This window comes from Mercenaria mercenaria, chromosome 1, assembly GCF_021730395.1.
Source record: "Mercenaria mercenaria strain notata chromosome 1, MADL_Memer_1, whole genome shotgun sequence".
Taxonomy (NCBI): Eukaryota; Metazoa; Mollusca; class Bivalvia; order Venerida; family Veneridae; genus Mercenaria; species Mercenaria mercenaria.
In genome coordinates this window covers 65,763,932-65,788,997 of record NC_069361.1, presented here as the reverse complement: position 1 = coordinate 65,788,997, position 25,066 = coordinate 65,763,932, and the positions used below count along the sequence as shown (strand labels likewise).

Here is a 25,066-nt window from a genome sequence, read left to right as displayed (position 1 = left end):
TTCTGCTCATTGCCTCATCACAATCTACCTACATTCCAAGTTTCAAGCCAACATCTTGAATGGATTTTTAGGTATGCTATGCACACGAAATATGATAGACAGATGGTCAGACTGACAGACATTGGCACCATCACATAATACATCCTGTTTTTCCAATACAGGCTTATACAAATTGTAAAAAGTAATTGTTTTGTCGTGTTATCAGTCTAGCAGCTAGTCTACTACCAACCTTTCATATCTGTCCCTCAATTTAACAAACTCCTCCCTCAACTTGAGTAGTTCATAATTAGTGGCCTGTAACCTATTATCATAATCTTGTTCTATATTAGACATGTGTGCCTTTTTTCTCAGAAGTTGACTCTGTAACTCTTCTATCTGTTGTTGGAGGTCTAAATTATGGCTGAAATATACATAAACACAATTTTACTTTTATGCCATGTTTTATATTATATTCTACTTTAGTTCTGTTTGAATGGCAGCATTTATAAATTGGAACACAATTCACTCAAGCATCTTTAGCTCAAGAACCTGGGCACAACGGAGCAATTAGTACGGTCCCCGGCCTTTTTCTATGTTTGGATTGCTCGAAACCCTTGGTAACTCGAACATTATGGCATATCCTTGCAACCTTCAGCAATATGTGTTACCGTTGTTATGTTGTTACCAGTTACAAGACACATGGAACTCTTTAATCGCAAAATAAAACTGATGCAAAATATACCAAATCTATATAACTTAAAAATTTGGGTTTTAAACACACCAGAACAGTTCAGGTGGTATGGTGACTTTGATGACTTTCAAGTTTGAAATGGAGGAAGATGACTCCAGGACTGGCACACTTATAGCCACCTGGGTAGAACAACCAACCTTCCCATAGCCAACTGTACAGCTAAGGGGAATTCAAATCTCACATGATGAGCCGATCCTGACTCAAACACACAGAGGTAAGGCGGCCTGGAATCAAAGCTATCAATTTAAACTAATCAAACAATTTCTTCAAAATGAAATGTAGGCACTGCTCTGTAATTTTGCATTGCATCATAGGAAGCAATAAGTCAGATAATATGAACTGAATAACTCGGGCCTATAATATCCTGGCTGTTAAACTGTTACCATGGCAACTGACATGAAACTGAATTAATGATATCAGCAATGTAAGATGTAAATGAGACAGATTGTTGTGGGATATAACATAAAAAACGTATGTTTATACATGTATAACAAAGTAAGTTTACCAATTTTTGTGTTTAAATTTAAACCTTGAAATTTGTTTTTGTAAAATGTTCTATGCTAAATTGATATCATAGGTAAATTATAGGCAGTGGAAGTAAAAAATCAAACTTCAAGTAGGCACTATACCTATTCTAAATATGTGTAGTCAATGACATCAAAGGGAACAGTTTGAACAAATAATCAAAGTACCATTTTCTTAAAAAGATTTACTTGAGTGGAAAAAATGATCCTGGGTAAAATATGCAATACACTGACGAGACTTTAATAAAGGTTAAATCTAAACTAAACTACTTGGAAAAAATGGAGACAACTCCATTAAAACTTTATTTTAGGCTTAGGTGACTAGGTATCTATTATCTCCTACAAACCATGCACATTTTACCTCTAGGCATGAAAAAAGTATGCATATTTACTACTATGGTCAGTAATTTGAAAAGAAAAATAAGCAAAGATCAAATAAAGAAATGCCAAGGGGAATGTGTGACATTTTTTTATATTGAAATTTGTCCACAAAAAAAAACACAATTTTTTTTAAATTAAAACCCATGGAATTTCATGAAGTTAAATATGTTGAGAGAAAGAACAATCTCTGCTATCTAAATATATGTGTCAAAGTATTGGGAAAATATCTAGAAGTATGAGAAAATCAAAGAAAACAATTTCAGGACTGTTAGATGCATGACTGCGTTATCCTGTATAGCGGGTCTAACATAGACAGGTTACTTTTCCATTGCACTGATATAACATGGACAGGATAAAGATTAACAAATGGTGTTCACTCAACAATTCCACTCTTTAAACAGATTGTTTCCCTTATGTAAAGAGCGTTTAAAGTAAGTCTCCAGGACCTCCAGGTAAATAGTCACAATGATTAAATGAGCTACAGAAAGTAACATATCCCCAATATAAATGCACAATTCCCCTATTTTCCCCTTCCTTAACAATAAATCTTTCTACAGTAGAAGGTAAATTCATAGTTATTTTTACAGACAATTTTTTTTTTTTTTGAAATTGGGCCCCTTAAATAAATACCCCAAAATATGCATAGACTATAGATTTCTTGCCTCGTCAGGATGTACACAACTGCCAAATTATCATTTTAGACCTTTACAATCTTTATTTCAGAATGTTTCGGGTTCCTGATTTTTACCACTCCTTGTCATTGAGACTGTCTGAGGTCCTTCAAGATATTGGTGTAACTTAAGAGATTGTGCTGAAGAGAAGAAGGGCAAGTTTAATGCAAGAGCCGTTACTAACACTCGCAACAAGATTAAGGGGTAGGCGCATACACCATTATAACTTCAGAAGTCAGTCAGAAGGTACAATAACAACTGGACTCAAACCTGACTGTGATATTGTAGGTTGTTTCGACAGGCAAAATGTGATACAGGACTTGGCTGAATGGACCAGAGGAGTTAACAATCTTCTAATGATTGAAGATGACACCATACCACCTGGTTATTGTTCTTTATTGTTTTTTACAGAAGCTCAGACAAGACGCGCCACTTCCTCACACTGAGGAATATGGGAACCAAAAGGTTAGAGATACACATGGAAGAATACTGTGTAAAAACACGTTTCTGGACGGTACTGCTGAAGATAGTTATCATCGTCAAGGGCCGGCAATAACAACAAAAGCAAAGCCAGGTTCAAGTGAACTTGATTTAGTTGTTGCTTACAAATGTAACACATGGCCACAAGCAGCTAAAAGCTGGTTTGATCATCAGAACAACAGTCAATGGCCAATAGCCGACAGGCAGCAAAGTCAGTGAAAACGAGCCATTTGAATGGAGATTATCTACCTCTCTAGCTGAGAGATGTTTAATGTTCAGTTTAAACATAACTCAAATACGATGTTACATCCTAATGAAAATGATACTTAAAAATTTCATAAATCGTAAGTACAAAGGTATGCTTTCAAGCTTTATGTGCAAAACTGTTTTGTTCTACTGCACAAAACAGACACATTCAAGTACATGGAAGGAGTGTATTCTTTTAAACTGTTCCTCATTCTGCATGCTAATGCTATACCATTGCATACTAAATAGAAACTGTCCTCATTTTATTATCAAAGCAAACAATTTCATGGCTGGAAAATTTTACGGTGACGTAAAGTATAAACTACAGGGACAAATGTTACTTTTGTTACAACATCATGACACTATTTTCCTGGGGATCAAAACCGATATTCTTGGTCTATGAATGCAGAGCAAACTGAATATGATGCATGGAGTACAACTCAATTACAGATCTTCAGTCGAAAATCATTCCCTTTTTGCCGGTGCATTATTATCCAATATTGCTTCCTGCTTGAATCATTCTTACAAGGACGTTTTGCTTGAAAAAACTGGACAATTTTGAAAAAAATGTAATATTTCTATTAGGGTTATTGTCATTTCTGGAAAAAACTGGAAGGGAAGGGAACAATTTAGAGAAAGCAGTGTGCAAACTTTTAGTACCTCTGTTTTCAACATCACTCTGGTCTATGATAGCATCACACAACATTCATTGTAAAAGCCCTATATCTCTTTCGGCTAACTCTTTCATTTCAAAAGGACTAAACTCGGATGTTTCGTCAAGCAGACTAAACTTCGCATCTGCGTTACACAGTTCAAGCGATATGGAACAGACAGAATCTGTTCTGAGAGATGTTGAGGAGCTCTACAATACAGAACTTGTGGAACTGATATGCGGATGCTACGTCAACTGTGAGGCCGATTTAAACAAAAGATTCTGTCTCAATGCGAATAACTCTAACATAGAAGCAATTCGCCAAATTGCAGCGTTCTGTGTAAACTTTCTCCCATCTGAAATAAAGTGCGTCCCACATGAACTTCAGTACGAAATGTTCAGATCTGCCAAAGAGGAACTGCTTTGTCAGAATGAACAAGTCTGGTTCGACTGCGCTGCCGTAGATTCAATGCCTTATCTCTACTTTCCACAGTACAAGACATTAGGCCATCTACAGAAAACTAAGGAACAGCAGCAGGCATTATTCATGTAACAGAAAAGGAACAAAACTTAAAGCATAGAGAGACAGCGCACAATCTGCTAGGACAGTGTATGGAACAAGAAGGCCGACTTGTTCCCGCCTTACGCCACTATATGACTTCTTTGGCTTTAAGAGCAGCAAAAAATGCTGCAAGAATTCACATTTGTGTGTTGCTTTCTAAACTTGTGAACAATAAGTAAACATTTTACTTATGCGTGCGTACACAAGACAAAAGGTTCAAGAAAATCCTGATCTAAGATTATGTGCAGGCATCATTCTGAATATAAGAGAAACCGAGACACTTAAAAGATGGATGCCAAATCGATGAAAAGAAATCAAAAAGTCTGTTCGTAGGCATACACAAATGAATTGAGCCAGCTAAATATATATATATATATTAAAGCAGTATAAGATACTTCTACTCTCTGTGAAATTCATACGATAATACCAAATACTCCACAGGTTTTATACAGCAAGTAGAAAATAGTCGTACATGTTCCAGCCCAGTGCAGCCAAACTGACATCAATCTGTGCTGGGATGCAAAAGTGTGATAAAAAAACTCAGAGTATTTCATGCGAACAGGTTGCATTAGGAACACTTATTTCACTCTTTACTCCAGCTGACTTTCTGTACATTCAAATAAAACTTACAGATGTTAATGCAGTGTTAAAGCACATATCTCATTAAAATCCAATGAAAGGTTCTGAGTTAGAAATTTGTTTCAATTTGTCATTATGCTTTTGTTCAATGACACTTTTATGTAAAATAAAGTTAAAGTAGTGTCAATTTTTCTCATCTTGCATGTATATTGGTAAAATAATCCAAGTTATCCAAGTTAATCAATAAACTTCAGTATACACCCTTATTTACTACTATTAAATTACTAAAGTGTTCAAAACTAGGGTAAAGTATGCACTTCAGTGGAATTGAAAATTGTTGAACGTTTTTTTGTTTTTTTTTTAATTCAACAGATTGGCTTACCGGTAAACAGTGAGAAAAATAATATTGAGTTTCGTAGTATACATATTTTGGATGCAATCTTATTTGGATATTTTGAATGTAATGTATTTTAAGATCATTGAAATGCCATTTGTTTGTTTTAAACCTGATTGCCACTCTGCACATTATTTAAAGCATGGGTAGGACCCCAGGTAGAACCAATGACCTGCAAGCCTGCTTGATGGCATCCTCACACCATGACCCTAGTTGGCTTGAACCAACAGAGGTAAAGGACAAGCAAAGTCAGCAACTTAAACCACCTGGTAACAGAGGCCGCCTTCAATTTCATTAAAGACATGATATTACTGGCTAGCTCTGTTGAGATAATAAATAAATATAGGTTTGGCAACTTAAATAGAGACCATCGATAAGTATTTACCTTGTGTCTGTTATATTCTTCCCATCACAAGTGCAGCCACAATGCTGAAGACAAAAAAGAAATCATGAAAAATCTTGTATTCAGAAGAATTCACCCTTAAATCCAATATGTTTTCCTTGTGAAACTACTCAAAAATGCAAGGCTATCTACTGTGGAATCATAAATATTTGCAAGGGATACATTTATTATGTCATGAAAAGTAGATCTTGCAAAAAATCCATTTTTGATTATTTAATAACAAAAGCTACTGCTTACATATTAACCTTGTGTTATTAACCCATTCTTAAATTTTGCAAAATTTGATCATGCCAAAATATGTGATACTCTAGTATGTCCTTAATACATACACTGCATGGTCCTGGTACTTTCATCATTGATATGTTGTCTGAATACTGTCTCTTGTGCATTGTTTCCCATGAAACTTTTCCTCACTAGTCACCAAATTACACGCATATCCATTGGAACACCTGGAAAAATATTAAATATTTATAATTCAAAAACATGCACTGAAAGTGTACAGTTGTGATGCCATGTGCATGTTACCCAATATAGCCCTTGAAAAGAGTGTGTTGTGATGCCACATGCATGTTACTCAACATAGCCCTTGGAAAGCATGTGTTGTGATGCCATGTGCATGTTATCCAATATAGCCCTTGGAAAGTGTGTGTTGTGATTCTATGCGCATGTTACTCAACATAGCCCTTGGAAAGCATGTGTTGTGATGCCATGTGCATGTTATCCAATTTAGCCCTTGGAAAGTGTGTGTTGTGATGCCATGTGCATGTTATCCAATTTAGCTCTTGGAAAGTGTGTGTTAATGTGATGCAATGTGCATGTTATCCAATTTAGCCCTTGGAAAGTGTGTGTTGTGATGCAATGTGAATGTTATCCAATTTAGCCCTTGGAAAGCATGTGTTCTGATGCCATGTGCATGTTATCCAACATAGCCATTGGAAAGAGTGTGTTGTGATGCAATGTGCCTGTTATCCAATATAGCCCTTGGAAAGTGTGTGTTGTGATGCATGTTATCCAGTATAGCCCTTGGAAATGGTGTGTTGTGATGCCATGTGCATGTTACTCAACATAGCCCTTGGAAAGAATGTGTTGTGATGCAATGTGCATGTTATCCAATATAGCCCTTGGAAAGTGTGTGTTGTGATGCAATGTGCATGTTATCCCATTTAGCCCTTGGAAAGCATGTGTTCTGATGCCATGTGCATGTTATCCAACATAGCCATTGGAAAGCGTGTATTGTGATGCCATGTTAAAGAATAAAAAACATGATTAAGGTATACACAATCTGAACAAACCACTTAGTAGGTAATACATGTACTATATTTCATACCAAAACAAAAACTATTAAAACAAAAGTATTCAATTTAAAAACAAAATTTTACATACTAATAAATATGAATAACAGAAATGATTATATTGTGCATACATGTATGAAATTTTTCCTAGCAATTACCTTTATATACCTTTTAATCACAAAATAGGTCCTTTCAATCCAGTTCATAAAATGTAATTCCAAAATCTTCCATAGAGAATAATTTCACCTCCAAAATAATTTCATATAAAATTTGAGAATTTCTTTAATTATGAACTCAATGCTTCTTTGAAAAACAAAGACAATTATACTGTTAATAGTAACTGATCAAAAAGCATAGTTAAAACTAAACCTTCAGCTTTGTTCAATAAATAACTCAATCAATATTTGGAATCCAATATTTCAGTAATTAAAACACAATTAAGCATTTATATATGTAATCAAATTGTCACGAATAAATACAACTACTGCTAAACGAGATACTGCTATTGATTTCTGTAAGATTTTTTCATTGCTTTTTACCATTAAAGACAAAAGCAAAACTTGCTGGCACCAGAATCAAAACTTGCTTACTATCTTTAAAGGGAGTTTAACTGCCATTTATATAAAAAAAAAAAAATATGTGATTTTCTCCTTTATTGGTGAAAATATCAAAGTTTAAACAGCTGTTAATTTCTTTTGATTTCAATAGAAGTTTCTGTTTCACATTTCTGTTAAGATTTTAAAACAATCTGAACTGATACACTAGTTTTAAACTGCATATATCTATATAATTTTTTCTTTATTGTCCAATTATCAGTTGTGCATTCATGATTGACAAAGGGAGGCAATCTGTGCATTTATGATAGACAAAGGGAGACAATCTGTGCATTCATAAAAGACAAAGGTGGATAATCATAACTTTCTATTGACTGCATGCTGCTTTGTATCAACTTTTCAAAGCAAATTTTCAACAAATACTATATCAAGAGAGCATAATATGCTCCAAGTAATATGCTTATTAAATGCCTTTGCAAATAATAATCAAAGCATTACCAAGTTACGTCCATCTCATCAGTTCTCAAGATATTGAGTGGAAACAGTTTTTGAATTAACAGTCACAATGACCTTGACCTTTGACCCATTGACCTCAAATTCAATAGTATTTCTCATGTGCCTCATCAAGTAAGAGGATCTTCATTCAAGCAGTTCACAGATAAATGTCAAGCAGAAATGTTTTTTGTATTAACAGTCAATATGACCTTGACCTTTAGCTCAATGATCTCAATATCAAAAGGGGCCATGCACTGCCCAATAGGCAATGTGCTTATCAAGTTTCAATATCACGGATCAAAGCATTCTTAAGTTACTGAGTGGAAATTATTTTGTCACTGTGACCTTGTCCTTTGATCCACTGATATCAAAATCAATAGTGGACATTCACTTCCCATGAGAAATAATCATGCTAACCTTGAGGATCATAGGTCAAAGCACTCTTAAGTTATTAGGTGGAAACAAAATTGCTGATATACTGAGAGAAGACCTGTGCCATCACATTATATGCCCTTATTACAATATCTATAGGAAAAGTATTATTATTTAGAAATATTTCCAGTCAATACCAAGCATGATCTGTATCAAGTGCTCAGTGTTCATATGAATATGTAAAAGAAGTATTGCCAGGCAATATAAAGTCCAAACTGGTTAGGGAAAGTCTGTTGTGAACAAATGTCTTAAAATTTAATGGCATTTTTTTTACTGTTATTGACATTATAATTATACATGAAAATGTGTAAATTAACTGAAAACAGTCAGTCTGAATTTTTTTCTGTTTTAGTCATTTCCAGGACCTGATATCACCTTAATTAATTGTGTTAAAAATCAATACTGCAACGAAAACTGAACTGATTGAAATAGTAGAAAACAAGGCAGTCTGAAAGACAGCTAAATCCCCCGCCACTGCTATGGAAAGTGAAAGGGTAAACCTTTGATTTAGCTGTGACCTTGACCTTGAACTGACATGGCTGACTCATGAATTCTGCACAACGTCTTGATGAGGTGATCATTTGACCAAAGTTTCATGAAAATCCTTCAAGAGGTTTAGGAGATACAGAGCTGAAACCTTTGACCTTCAGTTGTGACCTTGACCTTGAGTTGACATGGCTGACTCATGAGTTCTTGATGAGGTGATCATTTGACCCAAGTTTGATGAAAATCCTTCAAGGGGTTAAGGAGATACAGAGTGGACACCAAATGGCAGGCTCAAACCTTCGACCTTTAGTTGTGACCTTGACCTTGAGCTGGCATGGTTGACTCATAATTTCTGCACATCGTTCTGATGAGGTTATCATTTGACCCAAGTTTTATAAAATTCCTTCAAGGGGTTTAGGAGATATAGAGCGGACACGAAATGGAAGGCTCAAACCTTTGACCTTCAGTTGTGACCTTGACCTTGAGCCGACATGGCTGACTCATAAGTTCTGCACATCGCCTTGATGAGGTGATCGTTTGACCCAAGTTTGATGAAAATCCTTCAAGGGGTTTAGGAGATATAGAGCGGACACAAAATGGAAGGTTCAAACCTTTGACCCTAAGTTGTGACCTTGACCTTGAGCCGGCATGACTGACTCATGGGTTCTGCACATCATCTTGATGAGGTGATCATTTGACCCAAGTTTTATAAAATTCCTTCAAGGGGTTTAGGAGATATAGAACGGACACAAAATGGCAGGCTCAAACCTTTGACCTTGAGTTGTGACCTTGACCTTGAACCGACAAGGCTGACTCATGGGTTCTGCACATCTTCTTGATGAGGTGATCATTGACCCAAGTTTTATAAAATTCCTTCCAGGGGTTTAGGAGATATAGAGTGGACACAAAATGGCAGGCTCAAACCTTTGACATTGAGTTGTGACCTTGACCTTCAACTGACAAGGCTGACTCATGGGTTCTGCACATCGTCTTGATTAGGTGATCATTTGACCCAAGTTTCATGAAAATCCTTCAAGGGGTTTAGGAGATATGGACCGGACACGATTTTGTTACGGACGGAAGGATGGAAAGACGGACGGAAAGACGGATGGAAGGACGGATGCAGACCATTCCTATAATCCCTCCGCCACGGTGGGGGATTAACAACAGAAGCTGTTTAACCTTTAGCATACTGGTAGCAAGTCATTCTGCCTTTGCGACCAGTGCAGACCAAGATCAGCAGGGTCTGCACTGTTCGCTATTCAGTTAGTACATTTTCAGTGAACACCCCTTCAAATAATACATGGTATTGCCCAATTTGAATGACGGACCAGTCCATTTTAGAAATTTAGCGGGCTAAGGGTTAATGACAGCATGCTCTGCAATTTGAAACCATTCCACATTAATACTACCTTCACCAAATATTTTTAAGTTGAAAAAGGGACATAACTTTTTAAACTGTAAGTCAGGAATATAGAACCTGGCTCAGAATGGTCAATTCATGGTACTGAAGACTTATGAGGAGTTTAAAAACATTCAGTCCAATAGTTCATGAGAAACCCGTGTGTATGCAAAACTTCCACCAACATTTCTAAGTGAAAAGGGATGTAATTTTGCCAAAATGTAAGCCAGAGTAGCCAGAGTTACAAAACCTGCCATGAGAGGTCATCTCATCATGCAAATGTGTTGAGTTTGAAAACATTTGGTCAAGTAGTTTCTGAGAAACATGCTTACATGAAAAACATTTTACTTATAACTCATAAACTTTCAATACTAAAAAGTGTTAATATATTTCTTTTTTAATACTTGCCACAATATTTGTGAAAACTGTTATGTGACATCACCTCATGATGCCAAATACTTGTGATGAGTTTGAAAGCATTCAGTTATGTGGTTTCTGAGAAATCAATACTTTTACAAAATTTCTATGCTAATACATTACAAGGGCATTATTTTGACAAAATAAAAGCAGGAATTATGTAACTTGTCCTGTGAGGTCATATTATGATTTCAAAGATGTGTGAAGAGACATTTGACTGAGTAGTTTCTGAGACTGCTGATAAAATGTAGAACTGTGAAGCAGACGCCAATGAAATGGTGACAACAGACGTTATTTGCACACTTTCAAACAGTCAAGCTAAAATTAAGTTGAACTAGAAGATGCTTTTGTAGAAAAGCGCATGTCTCCCCAGAGGGGGTAGACATAATTAAGCAAATTATCAATCTCTCACAATCATTACTGGTAAATTTTTAAAGAAAGTAATCCTAGTCATAAATTTTTTTATAAGATCTCATTTTATTTCTAACATTCCATATAATTATGCCAATAAATTAAGTTTAAAGCCCTGCTCCGCGGCTATTCAAATTCTATTGTGTGTATTCAACCCATGATTACAATAGGTAACAGTTAATGGCCACGCGCCACACTTTAGCACGCAAAACCACAGGTATTTTATATAGAATTTTATACAAAATAGACTCTATTTTGACAGGCATCACTGTTCATAGTCAGGATTTTCATGCTTTTTCAGTGACAGGTAGGACTGGAGCAGGTCTTTAAGGTATTTTAAGGTCAAAAACTGTTTTGACCTCTTTGGTTTGCACACTACCTTTGAGTTAGGACCTACGTCTTGCAGGCGTTTGGTTTTGTTCTCATGAATGTTTGTGTCATTAGTTATTGGTGTTGGGGAGGGGAGGCCAGGGCAGGCATTTCTACTGAGGAATATCATTATTATGCATGTCATTATCCTTTGTTATCTAAATTATGCATGTCAATAAATGCTACTATCAAAACTAGTGTTTTCTACATATTTTCATTTATTAGTTCACATAACGGACCAGAATCTCCCTTTAAAACAGGAAGTAATGGTTATGAAAACTCCAAACAACCTTGACTTGCCTTTACTATTGATTGTCTAGGAGTACAAAATTAGTTTTTTGCTCTCTAAATAATAAATAGGTTTCTGCACACAAACAAAAAATGTTCAAGATAGTTCTGCAAATTCCAGTCAATATTTTTCTACATCCAAATGTTGAATTTGACTATAAACCCTGATTTTTCAAAGGTTGAGAATATACTGAAAAATCTGACAATAGATAGATAGATTCTTTTATTTCCTCCAATAACGAAGAGTTGTTTTCGTGCACGTTTTCATATAGGCAGCCTATTGGAAAATCACAACTTTGAATAGGAATTATTCAACAAATGAAACTTACCAACATAATATTTTCTATTATATGGTCAAATAAAATTTAATAGAATAGGTATTTGTTTTTATTTTATCCTCCTCAAATCCCACATCCAGACTTTACTCTATGTTATCGGGTCAGCCATCTGGCAACTGTTACACCACCTGCTTGTATGAAATAATGACTTTTTTTACAAATTTTAAGTCAAAAAGGATCTATAAATCCATCAATAATTTGTGAATTGTAACCAAAATCGACTTGGCCTGTATTTAACTAGAGCTATCACTAAAGGTGATGAATGTACCCCCGCATGCACTGACACAGTACATTGCAATTTGATGCACACAAGATTGCATAATTATGTGGACTGTATGTTATATAGACTGTATGTATACAGTATAGTAACAAAAAACAAAGTCCCATAACTATGCAGCATATTTATCTAAAAGAATGTAACATGCACCATGCACAACTAGGGTTGGTACTGATCACTTGTGTGAAGTTTCATTTAATTGTGTGCAAGGGTTTGGTAGATTAGGCACGCACAAGATTGCATATGCAGACTGTATGTACATAGTATGTTAACAAGAAACAAAGTCCCATTACTCTGCAATTTTTGTCGCTGAAAGAACCTAACATGCCCCATGCACAACTACTGTTTTTACTGATCACTTGTGTGAAGTTTTATTAAATTGTGTCAAGGGGATGAGGAGAGATGGTGCGCACAAAATTGTGTCTATGTATATAGTATAGTAACAAAAAAACAAAGTCCCATAACTCTGCAAAAAAAATTCTGAAAGAACCTAACATGCCCCATGCACAACTACTGTTGGTACTGATCACTTGTGTGAAGTTTCATTAAATTCTGTCAAGGGGATAAGGAGAGATGGTGCGCACAAGATTGCGTCTACGGACAGACGGACAGACAGACAGACAACCTGAAACCAGTATACCCCCCCTTACAACTTTGTTGTCGGGGGGTACGATAACCACATACCTGTGTATCAAAAATTGAATTCAATCCATTCATCCTTTCAAAAGATATCAAACAGAATCTGATATCAACATATTGTAAAATTTTAGGTCAGAAAAAGGGCCATAGTTCTGTCAAAAATTGGTGGATTATGTAAGTATAACTTGAATGTGGCCAGCATTTTATGCATATCACTTTTTACTTTTAATAAATTCAATCCATTTATCTATTCAAGAATAACTGAATGGACAACCAAATTTTAAGTCAACAAGAGCTTGTCGAACACAAAATGCTCCCCTTGATGCATTCAGTAATTGCACAAGGAACAGAAATTATAAGCTCACTGTAAACAAAAGTTCTACTGTTCTGGTCCAATCTGACCTTGACCTTTAACCTATTAACCTAACAAGAGATCACAGACTGACCTTGGTTTCTGACCACTGAGCCATATTTTAATGTTCCAAATTTTAAGACTAGCTCAAGATCAAAATCAAAGTTAAATTTCATTTCGGTACAAAACACTGTGCATGTGGTCCAAATTTGAAAACTGTGGCTTGAGAAGTGTGAAAGTAGGTCACTAGATCATTTTCAAGGTCAAAGTTCATTTTGGTAGACAGAACTAGGCATGTGCTTCAAATTTGGAGGCTGTAGCTTGAGAAATGTGAAAGTAGATACTAGGTAAAAATCAATGTCAAATTTCAGTTCAGAACATAAAAATAGGTCAATCTCAAGATCAAAGTTCATTTCGGTACACAAAGCTATGCATGTGGTCCAAATTTGAAGGCTGTAGCTTGAGAAATGTGAAAGTAGGTCACTAGGTCAAAATGAAGGTAAAATTTTATTTCTGAACACAAAACTATGCATGTGGTCCAAATTTGAAGGCTGTAGCTACAGAAATGTGAAAGTAGGTCACTAGGTCAAGATCAAGGTCAACTCACATCAAGGTTCATCTTGCCACTTAAAACAATACATGTGATCAAAATTTGAATGATGTAGTTGTAGACATGAAGATTCTAAGTTTTTCCCTATATAAGTCTATATGAAACATGTGACCCCGAGGTGGGGCCATATTTGACCCTAGAGGGATAATTTGAACAAACATGGTAGAGAACCACTAGATGATGCTACATTACAAATATCAAAGCCCTAGTCTTTGTGGTTTGGACAAGCAGATTTTCCAAGTTTTTCCCTATATAAGTCTATGCAAACCATGTGACCCCCAGGGCGGGGCCATATTTAAACCCTAGGGGAATTATTTGGACAAACTTAGTAGAGGACCACTAGATGATGTCATATCCAAAATATCAAAGCCCTAGGACCTGTGGTTTTGGACAAGAGGTTTTTCTAAGTTTTTTCCTATATAAGTCTATATACAAAAAGTGACCCCTGAGGTGGGGCCATATTTGACCCCAGGGAAATAATCTGAACAATCTTGGTAGAGGACCACTAGATTTTGCTACATACCAAATTTCAAAGCCCTAGGCCCTGTTGTTTTGGTCACGAAGATCAGAAACCGTTTAACTGTTCCTGGCAAATGTGACCTTGACCTTTGACCTAATGACCTTAAATTCAATAGGGGTCATCTACTGGTCATGACCAACCTCACTATCAATTTTCTTGACAACAGGCCTAAGCGTTCTTGAGTTACTGCCTGGAAACCATTTTATTGTTCCTGGTCACTGTGACCTTGAACTTCGACACACTGACCTGAAAATCAATAGGGGTCATCTCCTGGTCATGACCAACCTCCTTATCAACACTCATGATCCTAGGCTGAAGCGTTCTTGAGTTATCATCCGGAAACCATTTTACTGTTCAGGGTCACTGTGACCTTGACCTTTGAAATACTGACCTCAAAATCAATAGGGGTCATCTGCTGGTCATGACCAACCTCCCTATCAACTTTCATGATCCTAGGCCCAAGCGTTCTTGAGTTATCATCCGGAAACCGTTTTACTAATCAGGGTCACTGTGACCTTGACCTTTGACATACAGATCTCAAAATCAATAGGGTCATCTGCTGGTGATGACCAAACTCCCTATCAACTTTCATGATTCTAGGCCCAAGCGTTCTTGAGTTATCATCCGGAAATGGATTGGTCTACATAGAGACTGACCGACCGACCGACATACAGACCGACCGACATCTGCAAAACAATATACCCCTCCTTCTTCGAAGTGGGGCATAAAAAGGGGCCATAACTCTGCCAAAAAATGATGGATTGTAAGCAAAGTCAAACTTAGCCCTCATTTTATAATCATGTACCTGTCTACGAAAAGTGAAATTAATCCATTCATTCTGTCAAAAGTTATCAAACTCCATCAAAAAGTGGTAGTTTGTTACCAAAATTGAACCTGGCCTGTATTTTTTATCATGTATCTCTCTACCAAAAATGAATAAAAGACATTTACATTTTTCGAAAGTAATCTAATGGACACTGACATTTGGCTGCATTTTAAGTCAAAAAGGGGCCATTACTCTGGTAAACATTACTGGATCATACTGAAAATGTCACTCTCGACATGGATCATGTGATCATATACCTGTGTACCAAACATGAACTCAATCCACCTACCCTTTCAGAAGTAAACTTAAGTGCACAGACAGAAAGATGCATCGGCATCGGGTAAACCTCTTCCTAAACTTCCTTTATGGGGCATAATGATGCCATGTCATGACTTACAGTTAATCAAACGTTAGAACTACCTTAATGCCTGTTGATTTCTTTTAACTACATGTAGTCTAAAGCAAACTTTATGATTTTAATAAGTTTCAAAGTTTCATGCTCAAAGCCTCAGGACTTGGGGATCTTAGTTGCTTATCCTGAAGGAAACACTGACTTACTGAAACTTACTTTTCTTTGAAACAATTTCTCTACAGCGATTTTCATTCAGTATTAAAGAAATTAATGCTGACAAAATGTCAATGTAACACTTTGTGTGTTCCTCCAACATACTGCATTATTCATTATACATACAAAGCCATTTCCAGCAACAGTTCTCTCTCAGTCTTGCCCAGTCTTAAGATGTATAACAGATTCTGATTCTCAGCCAATGTTAAAACTTGAGTTTGGAGACCAGTCTCAGAATGCAGTCTTTCAATTGGTGAATTTCAAATCTGAACTCGGAGACAGACAATCAGATGCAGGAGTTTTGAGACTGGTCACCAAACTCATTTTTATAATTTGGGTCATGGAGTCGTATATAAGTATGATCTCCAGAGACACCAATTTTTTCAGTTTATCTTATAACCTAAAATCTAGGGCTGGGACGATTTCAAAATTTTGAAACTGGTTAATCTTTTGTAAGAAACCAAACCGAACCGGTTAATCGGCCGCCATATTGAAAATGCTGTTTTCATTCCTGACGACTGTATCAAGGTACTTCCAGCAGCTGATTACATTATAGGAACTTATGGACTTTATCGTTTGCAAACAGTGTGATAATAATAACTCTTATTTTGGTGTATTTTATTTTACACATATCACAACAGATAAATCCGAGACTGCTGAGTTTGTTCTATGTGTTATAGCGGAAATATACTGCGGGTATATGTGCTAGTCAAAGAAATGTATAAAGTATAAAACCGAGTAATCGTCCCAGTCCCAGTCCTGCCCGCCCGCTTAGCTCAGTAGGTAGAGCGTTGGTCTACGGATCGCGGGGTCGTGATTTCGATCCTCGGGCGGGGCATATGTTCTCCGTGACTATTTGATAAACGACATTGTGTCTGAAATCATTAGTCCTCCACCTCTGATTCATGTGGGGAAGTTGGCAGTTACTTGCGAAGAACAGGTTTGTACTGGTACAGAATACAGGAACACTGGTTAGGTTAACTGCCCGCCGTTATATGACTGAAATACTGTTAAAAAACGGCGTTAAACCCAAAAGAAACAAAACAAACAGTCCCAGTCCTACTAAAATCACACAGAAGGACTCCTGTTTCTTTCAAATTCTAGTAATGAGAACACTATAAATGTTTGTTTCTTGATCCCAAGGTGCACCCCATAGGCAAGATCTCTGGCATAGGCAAACTCAAAGGTAGAACCTGGCCCACTTTATCACTAAGGCCAGCTGGATTGTTCCTCACATGACAACCAGAGCAGGCCTGGAACAGTGACTTAGTCAGTGATAATGAAACTACTATATCTCAACTTCACAAAATACAGATTTAACACTTAACCCACATAAAAATGTCAAGCACTAACAATTAGGAAGTAATATGTCGATCAGGAACAGATTTCCGTGTAATACCATTATATGATGTATCTAAGTCCAAAGAAAAAAAAATCACAAAAAAGTGATGTGGTATCAGAGTTTTTTTTCCAGGAAAGGTCAAACATCTACTCTGGGATGTCCAGACAATATTTACTGCAGCCACTGTTAGATATCCTTTCACTATGATTATGCAGGCAGCATAACCTATTCAACCGATTTTCTAAAAATATCTCTTTTCAATGAATATGCCTGTAACTTCTGATGGAATGGACATCTAGGAGACTGACCACAGAAATTACAAGACTTTTTTAAAAGTTAAAATAATAGGGAAGCATGGAAAACATTCCATTGACAAAAACAAAAACTCACACTGGCTGGTTGCTATTGATTGAATCCTAGGAGACAGAACACAGCTGGAGATAAGGGGTATTTTCCCATCAATAATGAAAAGCTAGTCCAATTAAATGTCATATACTCCAAGAATTGGCCAGCTCTACTTTCCTTAATTATTAACTTGTAGCTACTTAATGGACACTATAATATCTGAGTGAAAACACTACAGAATGTTGCAAACACATTGGAGACCAGTCTCAAAATTCTGGCTTCTGATTGGTTAATTTTGGTCCCAATTTTCAAACTGACCAATGGCAAAATGGTATTCTAAGACTGGTCTCCGAATTTAGTTTCATGATAATTTTATTGGAACCAATACTCCAGATATTTTATTTCTTATGTATTTAACCAAGGAAATTATTTCAATTGTATACATATAATTTTATGTCATAACTTTAAACTAGAGTATTTGGCAATTAAATGAGCGCTCCTCAAAATTGTCTTTCAAATATTTCATAATATTTAATAATTTTCAAAGATACTTCTATTTTTATTGATTGAAAAGGTAAACTAATAAGAGCTGTCAGTTGACAGCGCGCTCGACTATTCTCAGTGCTTGATAGTATAATATTATAAGCTATGAGTAAAACTTTAACATTACAATAAGCATATTCTAAGTCAAAAAGAGGCCATAATTTGGTCAAAATGCTTGACAGAGTTGTTTGCTCCTGTTTACAGAATGGGGTCATGATGATGAAACAAGTATGCAAAATATGAAAGCAATATCTCAATGGACTTTAAAAATATTTGGGGTGGTATACAAACTTTAACATTACAATAAGCATATTCTAAGTCAAAAAGGGGCCATAATTCAGTCAAAATGCTTGATAGAGTTGTCTGCTCCTGTTTACAGAATGGGGTCATGATGGTTAACAAGTATGCAAAATATGAAAGCAATATCTCAATGGACTTTGAAAATATTTGGGGTGGTACGCAAACTTAACATTACAATAAGCATATTGTAAGTCGAAAAGGGGCCATAATTCAGTCAAAATGCTTGATACAGTTGTCTGCTCCTGTTTACAGAATAGGTTCATGATGGTAAACAAGTATGCAAAATATGAAAGCAATATCTCAATGGACTTTGAAAATATTTGGGGTAGTACGCAAACTTAACATTTGGACACTCATGCGCGAAGGGGTTGAGTAGAATAGCTCCTATCTTCAAATAGTCAGTCAAAAGGAATCAGTGATATCACAAAATATGCCAAACATATAAAGCTGCAATACTCAAATTGCTGTAAAACATTTGATCACTGGCTTGTTATATCATAAAACACAATATTATAGTACATAAAGTTAAAATGATTAACAAAAATTAAGACCCATCAAATAATGAAGGGAAGAAATGCCCATTATTCCACAAAGATCACTTTCTATAAGAAAGTTACATTGAATATTTTACTGCAAAAACAGATAAGCAATAACATATCACAATTCATTCAAAAGGAAATACTACTGTGGTCAGTGAAGTGAAATTACGCAACATTGGCTTTATAGTATGCAATATTATATACATTTACCAAGCTGCAGCAATGATATCTACCACAACAGCAATCATTTAACCCTGCAATAGCATAACATACCCCAATCTACAATAAACAAGAAGTCATGTATGACTGGAACGCTCATCGAGTTAATTGACTACATTTTCAAAATCAATGATGATAAAATTAAAGTCATAGTCACATTCATGTCAATGAAATCAGTTTTCGATGGTGTGCAAAACTTTTAAGTCAACAAATTTAAAGGCTGTAATCTTAAAAACAAGAAGTGGCAGTAGTCCAGAGTCAACAGTCAAATGCATATTTATTGGGTTTCATTAGGTAATCTATATTAAACAAGTACTGGAATGCATCAAATAGATTTTTTAAGTATTTTCCTATATAATACATATTAAGAAGTATACACCCAGGTGGGCTTTCTTTTACCCAGGGGCAAATTTGAAAAATTTGGTAGAGGACTACTAGACAATGCATCATACCAATATCAAAAGTATAGTTGTATGTTGCAGACAAGATAGATTTTTTAAACGTTTTTTTTCCTATATAAGTCTAATTCTTTGGACCCCAGGGCAGGCTCTTTTCACCCCAGGGGTACAATTTAACAATTTTGGTTGAGGACTAAGACAATGCTCAAACCAAATATCAAAGGTCTAAGTGTGTTGGTTTCAGAAACAAGAAAATTTGCCAAACAGCAAGATTGAAACCTGCAGTGATATTTATCACGCAGTGAATACAGATTACTTACAACAGCAAGATTGAACCTGCAGTGATATTACCATGAAGCTGAATCTACAGATACCTTACCACAACAGCAAGAATTTACCCCTTGTGTTGGCATTTACCACTGCAGCTTGAATCTACAGATTACCTAACCATTACAGCAAGAATTTACCCCTTGTGTTGGCATTTACCACTGCAGCTGGAATCTACAGATTACCTAACCATTATAGCAAGAATTTACCCCTTGTGTTGGCATTTACCACTGAAGCTTGAATCTACACATTACCTAATCATAACAGCAAGAATTTACCCCTTGTGTTGACATGTACCACTGCAGCTTGAATCTACAGATTACCTAACCATAACAGCAAGAATTTACCCCTTGTGTTGGCATTTACCACTGAAGCTTGAATCTACAGATACCTTACCACAACAGCAATAATTGAACCCTGCAGCTGATATTTACCACTGAAGCTTGAATCTACACATTACCTAATCATAACAGCAAGAAGTTACCCCTGCAGCTGACATGACATTGTACCACTGCAGCTTGAATCTACAGATTACCTAACCATAACAGCAAGAATTTACCCCTTGTGTTGGCATTTACCACTGCAGCTTGAATCTACAGATTACCTAACCATAACAGCAAGAATTTACCCCTTGTGTTGGCATTTACCACTGCAGCTTGAATCTACAGATTACCTAACCATTACAGCAAGAATTTACCCCTTGTGTTGGCATTTACCACTGCAGCTTGAATCTACAGATTACCTAACCATTACAGCAAGAATTTACCCCTTGTGTTGGCATTTACCACTGCAGCTTGAATCTACAGATTACCTAACCATTACAGCAAGAATTTACCCCTGCAGCTGACATGTACCACTGAAGCTTGAATCTACAGATTACCTAACCATAACAGCAAGAATTTACCCCTTATGCTGGCATTTACCACTGAAGCTTGAATCTACAGATTACCTTACCATAACAGCAAGAATTTACCCCTTGTGTTGGCATTTACCACTGCAGCTTGAAACTACAGATTACCTAACCATAACAGCAAGAATTTACCCCTTGTGTTGGCATTTACCACTGCAGCTTGAAACTACAGATTACCTTACCATAACAGCAAGAATTTACCCCTGCGTTGACATGTACCACTGCAAGCTTGAAACTACAGATTACCTAACCATTACAGCAATAATTTACCCCTTGTGTTGGCATTTACCACTGCAGCTTGAAACTACAGATTACCTTACCATTACAGCAATAATTTACCCCTGCAGTTGACATGTACCACTGCAGCTTGAAACTACAGATTACCTTACCATTACAGCAAGAATTTACCCCTTGTGTTGGCATTTACCACTGCAGCTTGAAACTACAGATTACCTTTAAACCATAACAGCAAGAATTTACCCCTTGAGTTGGACATGTACCACTGCAGCTTGAACTACAGATTACCTACCATAACAGCAAGAATTTACCCCTGCAGTTGACATGTACCACTGCAGCTTGAAACTACAGATTACCTAACCATTACAGCAATAATTTACCCCTTGTGTTGGCATTTACCACTGCAGCTTGAAACTACAGATTACCTTACCATTACAGCAATAATTTACCCCTGCAGTTGACATGTACCACTGCAGCTTGAAACTACAGATTACCTTACCATTACAGCAAGAATTTACCCCTTGTGTTGGCATTTACCACTGCAGCTTGAAACTACAGATTACCTTACCATAACAGCAAGAATTTACCCCTTATGCTGGCATTTACCACTGAAGCTTGAATCTACAGATTACCTAACCATAACAGCAAGAATTTACCCCTTATGCTGGCATTTACCACTGAAGCTTGAATCTACAGATTACCTTACCATAACAGCAAGAATTTACCCCTGCAGCTGACATGTACCACTGCAGCTTGAAACTACAGATTACCTAACCATAACAGCAAGAATTTACCCCTGCAGTTGACATTACCACTGCAGCTTGAAACTACAGATTACCTAACCATAACAGCAAGAATTTACCCTTGTGTTGGCATTTACCACTGCAGCTTGAAACTACAGATTACCTTACCATAACAGCAAGAATTTACCCCTGCAGTTGACATTTTACCACTGCAGCTTGAACTACAGATTACCTAACCATTACAGCAATAATTTACCCCTTGTGTGGCATTTACCACTGCAGCTTGAACTACAGATTACCTACCATTACAGCAATAATTTACCCCTGCAGTTGCATGTACCACTGCAGCTTGAAACTACAGATTACCTAACCATTACAGCAAGAATTTACCCCTTGTGTTGGCATTTACCACTGCAGCTTGAAACTACAGATTACCTTACCATAACAGCAAGAATTGAAACCTGCAGTTGACATTTACCACTGCAGCTTGAATCTACAGATTACCTTACCATAACAGCAAGAATTTACCCCTGCAGTTGACATGTACCACTGCAGCTTGAAACTACAGATTACTTAACCATTACAGCAATAATTTACCCCTTGTGTTGGCATTTACCACTGCAGCTTGAAACTACAGATTACCTTACCATTACAGCAATAATTTACCCCTGCAGTTGACATGTACCACTGCAGCTTGAAACTACAGATTACCTTACCATTACAGCAAGAATTTACCCCTTGTGTTGGCATTTACCACTGCAGCTTGAAACTACAGATTACCTTACCATAACAGCAAGAATTTACCCCTGCAGTTGACATGTACCACTGCAGCTTGAAACTACAGATTACCTAACCATAACAGCAATAATTTACCCCTGCAGTTGACATGTACCACTGCAGCTTGAAACTACAGATTACCTAACCATAACAGCAAGAATTTACCCCTGCAGTTGACATGTACCACTGCAGCTTGAAACTACAGATTACCTTACCATTACAGCAATAATTTACCCCTGCAGTTGACATGTACCACTGCAGCTTGAAACTACAGATTACCTTACCATTACAGCAAGAATTTACCCTTTGTGTTGGCATTTACCACTGCAGCTTGAAACTACAGATTACCTAACCATAACAGCAAGAATTTACCCCTGCAGTTGACATGTACCACTGCAGCTTGAAACTACAGATTACCTAACCATAACAGCAATAATTTACCCCTGCAGTTGACATGTACCACTGCAGCTTGAAATACAGATTACCTTACCATTACAGCAAGAATTTACCCCTTGGTTGCATTACCACTGCAGCTTGAAACTACAGATTACCTAACCATAACAGCAATAATTTACCCCTGCAGTTGACATGTACCACTGCAGCTTGAAACTACAGATTACCTAACCATAACAGCAAGAATTTACCCCTGCAGTTGACATGTACCACTGCAGCTTGAATCTACAGATTACCTAACCATAACAGCAAGAATTTACCCCTGCAGTTGACATGTACCACTGCAGCTTGAATCTACAGATTACCTTACCATTACAGCAAGAATTTACCCCTGCAGCTGACATTTACCACTGCAGCTTGAATCTACAGATTACCTAACCATAACAGCAAGAATTTACCCCTTGTGTTGGCATTTACCACTGAAGCTTGAATCTACAGATTACCTAACCATAACAGCAAGAATTTACCCCTGCAGTTGACATGTACCACTGCAGCTTGAAACTACAGATTACCTAACCATAACAGCAAGAATTTACCCCTTGTGTTGGCATTTACCACTGCAGCTTGAAACTACAGATTACCTTACCATAACAGCAAGAATTTACCCCTGCAGTTGACATGTACCACTGCAGCTTGAAACTACAGATTACCTAACCATTACAGCAATAATTTACCCCTTGTGTTGGCATTTACCACTGAAGCTTGAATATACAGATTACCTTACTACAACATCAAGAATTTACCCCTGCAGTTGATATTTACCACTGCAACTTGAATATACAAGTGCAACTATCACACCCACAGAAACATACCCCTGCAGTTGACAGTTACCAGTGTAGCTTGAGTCTACAGATTACCTCACATCAAGAATTTGCATAGCCTAATTTTTGGCTCTAGTCACCTACCCTGACAGTACATCCACAGAGACAAAAGCATCGGCTATTAAAAAGTGGCATAACCAAGGTACTTCCAGACATGACTGTCAACATAATAATTTAATGGCAAAAACAAAAAGTTTTTCAAACTTGCGCATGGTTTTGTGCAACACATGATATGTCGTGTCATGAACATTTCGCAGTACCCAAGGAAAGTCACCTACCAACTTATATCAACTTATTACATCACTGTAGGCACATTACAGACCAGTGTCAGATAGCAACTAGTACTGGAAAGCACAATGTGTCAGGCAAATTCTAAGTGCACTGGGAGTTGCAACTGAATTGTATTTTATAAAGTACTGTTATAATAATACTATTATTAACTAAGAACATTTGTACACACAAACTGTTTTTGAGGTGAGATCTAGCTCCATACTTATAATTTTCATTTATCTGTTCATGAATAACCTTTGGTGGACATATCGAGCACCACTTTGTACAGCTGTGCTAAAAGCCACATGTTCATGCATATATTTAATAGCTGTCTTTTTCTACAGATCTTATACAGAAATTCTGAATGAGCTAAAAACACATCTATCCACAAGATAATTATTTTATAATACCTGTAGCAAATTAAAAGGTTTTATTTGTTTCTTATATTGTTGAGCTTTTAATTTATGTTTGGCTATGAATTACAAATGATTACCCTGGTTTTCAGATAGGCTGAGTTTGTCATAATATCAGACTGAAATGAAAAGAAAGTGCTAATTACATCAGAGTTGGACTAGAATTTACACTGCAGTACACACTATTTGTTGTGTTTCAGACCAAAACATGCGATTCAGAGACAAGTTTATCACATCAAAAAGCGATTTGCTACAGGATGTATCCAGGTCAACTTTCTGGCCTGAATGAATTAACATAACCAATTTGTTCTCACTGGACCTGGTCAAAAATGTCATACCCGAAATACAAGCTACTGACCCAAACTGATATTGGCATGTCCTTCGATTTGTTTCTCAAGAAGAAAGCTGTTAGGATAAATGTACATAATTTGTTATGGGGCATAAACAAATAATTAAATGACAAGTGGGTCAATTCTAGCAGAAATTTACTTACTGGCAACATTATGTTTACGTGTTTAAGCGAGTACTTCCGGC

General features: G+C 36.6%; 1 protein-coding gene across 1 annotated transcript in view; it reads right to left on the bottom strand.

The window, feature by feature from the left end:
* LOC123535439 (tight junction-associated protein 1-like) overlaps nucleotides 1-25,066 on the bottom strand; it is a 31,113-nt gene extending 6,047 nt beyond the window's left edge. Inside the window, exons 1-4 of the mRNA XM_053549781.1 lie at nucleotides 25,026-25,066; nucleotides 5,952-6,071; nucleotides 5,605-5,648; nucleotides 230-400 (exon numbers count right to left, since the gene is read on the bottom strand). Of these exons, the coding sequence (XP_053405756.1) occupies nucleotides 230-400; nucleotides 5,605-5,648; nucleotides 5,952-6,011 (275 nt within the window). The 5' untranslated portion in view covers nucleotides 6,012-6,071; nucleotides 25,026-25,066. The remainder of the gene's footprint in view (nucleotides 1-229; nucleotides 401-5,604; nucleotides 5,649-5,951; nucleotides 6,072-25,025) is intronic.